The 2,612-nt window shown below is 55.6% G+C and overlaps 1 protein-coding gene across 1 annotated transcript; it reads right to left on the reverse strand.

Annotated features, from left to right (window-relative positions):
* Positions 1-12: 12 nt before the first annotated feature.
* ETH_00022820 (uncharacterized protein) lies at positions 13-2,278 on the reverse strand (the record flags this gene model as incomplete). The annotated part of the gene is made up of 8 exons (XM_013379063.1): positions 13-274; positions 488-584; positions 758-863; positions 1,042-1,110; positions 1,267-1,353; positions 1,544-1,730; positions 1,896-1,942; positions 2,108-2,278. Coding segments are annotated over 8 exons (1,026 nt in total), but the record flags the coding sequence as incomplete, so codon positions are not given.
* Between the last annotated feature and the right edge of the window lie 334 nt (positions 2,279-2,612).

Here is a 2,612-nt window from a genome sequence, read left to right on the forward strand (position 1 = left end):
CCCCCCTAAACCCTAAACCCTAAACCCTCGCACAAGCGCAGCGAGGTGCTCCTGGGCGTAGGCCGGCTGGCTGAAGGCCGGCAGGTGCTGCAGCTTGATAAGCAGCGCCAGCGAAATGTCTTTGAGTTGGTGGGCGCTGCGGGTGATGGCCGCAAAACGAATCATCGTCCAGGGCAGGTCCTGCAGGAAGGGCGGCAGCAGCCGCTTCTCCTCGCGGGACAAGTGCGGGCAAGACGCCACTGCGGACTGCACGATGCTGAACACGAAGTTCCGCCTGCGCCCAAACCCTAAACCCTAAACCCTAAACCCTAAACCCTCGATGTCCACGCTGCACAAGCGCGCAGGGGGAAGGGGGCTTTCGGGGAGGGTGCGACTTGGGTGGAGTTGGGGTGGGGGAGATGGCCGGGTGGCGGGGCGGGGCCGTAAACGCTGAACCCTAAACCCTTAACCCTAAACCCTAAACCCTAAACCCTTATTACTTGCTGACCAGACGAAGAGGTCGTTCCAGCAGCTGATCGCGTCGCAGTCGTTCGGAAGACGGTCTCTCCATGCGTTCAAAGTCGTACGCACCAATGGGACCTCCCCTGATGCCGCAAACCCTAAACCCTAAACCTTAAACCCTAAACCCTAAGTCGAGGTATGAGAAGCCAAACCCGAGGAGCTTCGTGAGGCATGCCCTACGACACGTCTTTTGAGCTCTGCCGCAGCAAACAGCATTGAAACTGTCCCCTAAACCCTAAACCGTGAACCCTCGCACCTGGGCTGCTGATTTTCTTGGCCAGATGCAGAATTAGTTTGTAACCCTCAAGAAGCTCTACATACAGCTGGAACTGCAGCAGCAACGGCACGTGGGCGTCGGTTGGCTGCAGCCACAAAAACCTCCAAACCCTAAACCCTAAACCCTAAACCCAAAGCCGCAATTCCAGTTTCGGATGACTCATAAGCCCATTCTAGAAGACTTAACGAATAATGTATATTTCGGAATGCAGCGTTTGCTGCGAAAGACAGCTCGTGGTTTAGGGTTTAGGGTTTAGGGTTTACAATTGAAGGGAGGCTTCTCCACGATTGCAACAGCAGCCGCTGCACCTCAGCGCAGTGCATGTCGATTTCCTGCCACACAAAACCCTAAACCCTAAACCCTAAACCCTAAACCCTAAACCCAAAATCATCAATTTAAGCCACAGCTACTGCGCTGCACGGGGCATATTGCCTGCAATTGCAACGGCTGCAGGTCATCTTTGCTAGGGTTTAGGGTTTAGGGTTTACCTGCAGCTTCTCCGTCCTAAACCACGGCCTAGAATCCGTCTCAAGTTGCCCCTTGGGATACAGCACTTCGTGAAGCGACTGGTAGGTCTGCGGCCCCAAACCCCAAACCCTAAACCCTAAACCCTAAACCCTACGGAGTGAGCAACAACTTGCCCTTCACTGATGGCTCCCGCGCAGGCGCGGCCTCGCGCACCTCCCCGCTCCCCAGGCCCTGCCCGAACCCCGAAACCCTAAACCCTAAACCCTAAACCCTAAACCCTAAACCCTAAACCCTGACTTGGCAGAGCTTGGTGGCGGGTTCGTTGATCTGGTGCAGCTGCAGCAGCCGGTCTATGTCCCCCCAGTGCTGCAGCTTTGCTGCGCACTGCAGCGAAAGCCGCGAGCGGCGAGCAGCAGCTTGCGAAACCTCGTGCAGCGAATTCCAGCGGTTTAGTTCGCGGCAACAGTCAATCCACATCCGCTCCCTGACACAAACCCTAAACCCTAAACCCTAAACCCTAAACCCTAAACCCTAGACCCACTGCGCTGCAGCGCCGCGCGGAACCCGCGGAAAACGGTTGCAGAATGCCCCGCACAGGAAAAACCCGAAAACCTAAACCCTAAACCCTAAACCCTAACTCAAGACGCACCACCACGTGACTTCCTCTCGCCGCTCTTCGGTGTCCAGGCGCATGCCCTGCACAAAAAACAAACCCCAAAGCGCAAACCCTAAACCCCAAACCCTAAACCCTAAACATAGACCCTGGTCCCTGCATCATCTCGACGCAAGCCGTCATCCCCCGCTATCGCTGCGAGTGTCGAGGGTTTAGGGTTTAGGGTTTGGTGAGGGTTTAGGGTTTACCTGGGCCTGGAGAGCTTTTAAATTTGAAACTAGAACATTTTTTGCAGATCCAAAGTGGCTGTGCTGCATCAAAGAAAGTGCTGCTGCTGTTGGGAGGCAGCGGGCGCGGCTGTTGATGACTCCCACTCTGTAGTCGCTTTCTTCGAGGTGTGCGTAAACCTCCGCCAAGTGCTGCGCCGCAAACCCTAAACCCTAAACCCTAAACCATAAACCCTAAACTCTAAAGCCTATGCCCTGCGCGCGGGCCACTCGCCCCCAGCCGGTGAAGCGCCGAAGCAGCGGCACGCTCAGACATAAAACTTTAGAAGAACGAATTAAATTCAGTAAACGCTAAACCCTAAACCCTAAACCCTACACCCTAAACCCAGCGTCTGGGGAAGCAAACAGCTGCCAACCTCACCGAAGCAGCCTTGCGAGCTAGAGACGCATACTGCTGCTGCTGCTTCTTGTAAGCTGCAACTGCTGCTGGGTCTCCCTGCTGCTGTCCATCGGCCGCAGCAGCAGC

Source organism: Eimeria tenella, genomic scaffold, assembly GCF_000499545.2.
Source record: "Eimeria tenella Houghton genomic scaffold, Eth_scaff1374, whole genome shotgun sequence".
Lineage (NCBI taxonomy): Eukaryota > Apicomplexa > Conoidasida > Eucoccidiorida > Eimeriidae > Eimeria > Eimeria tenella.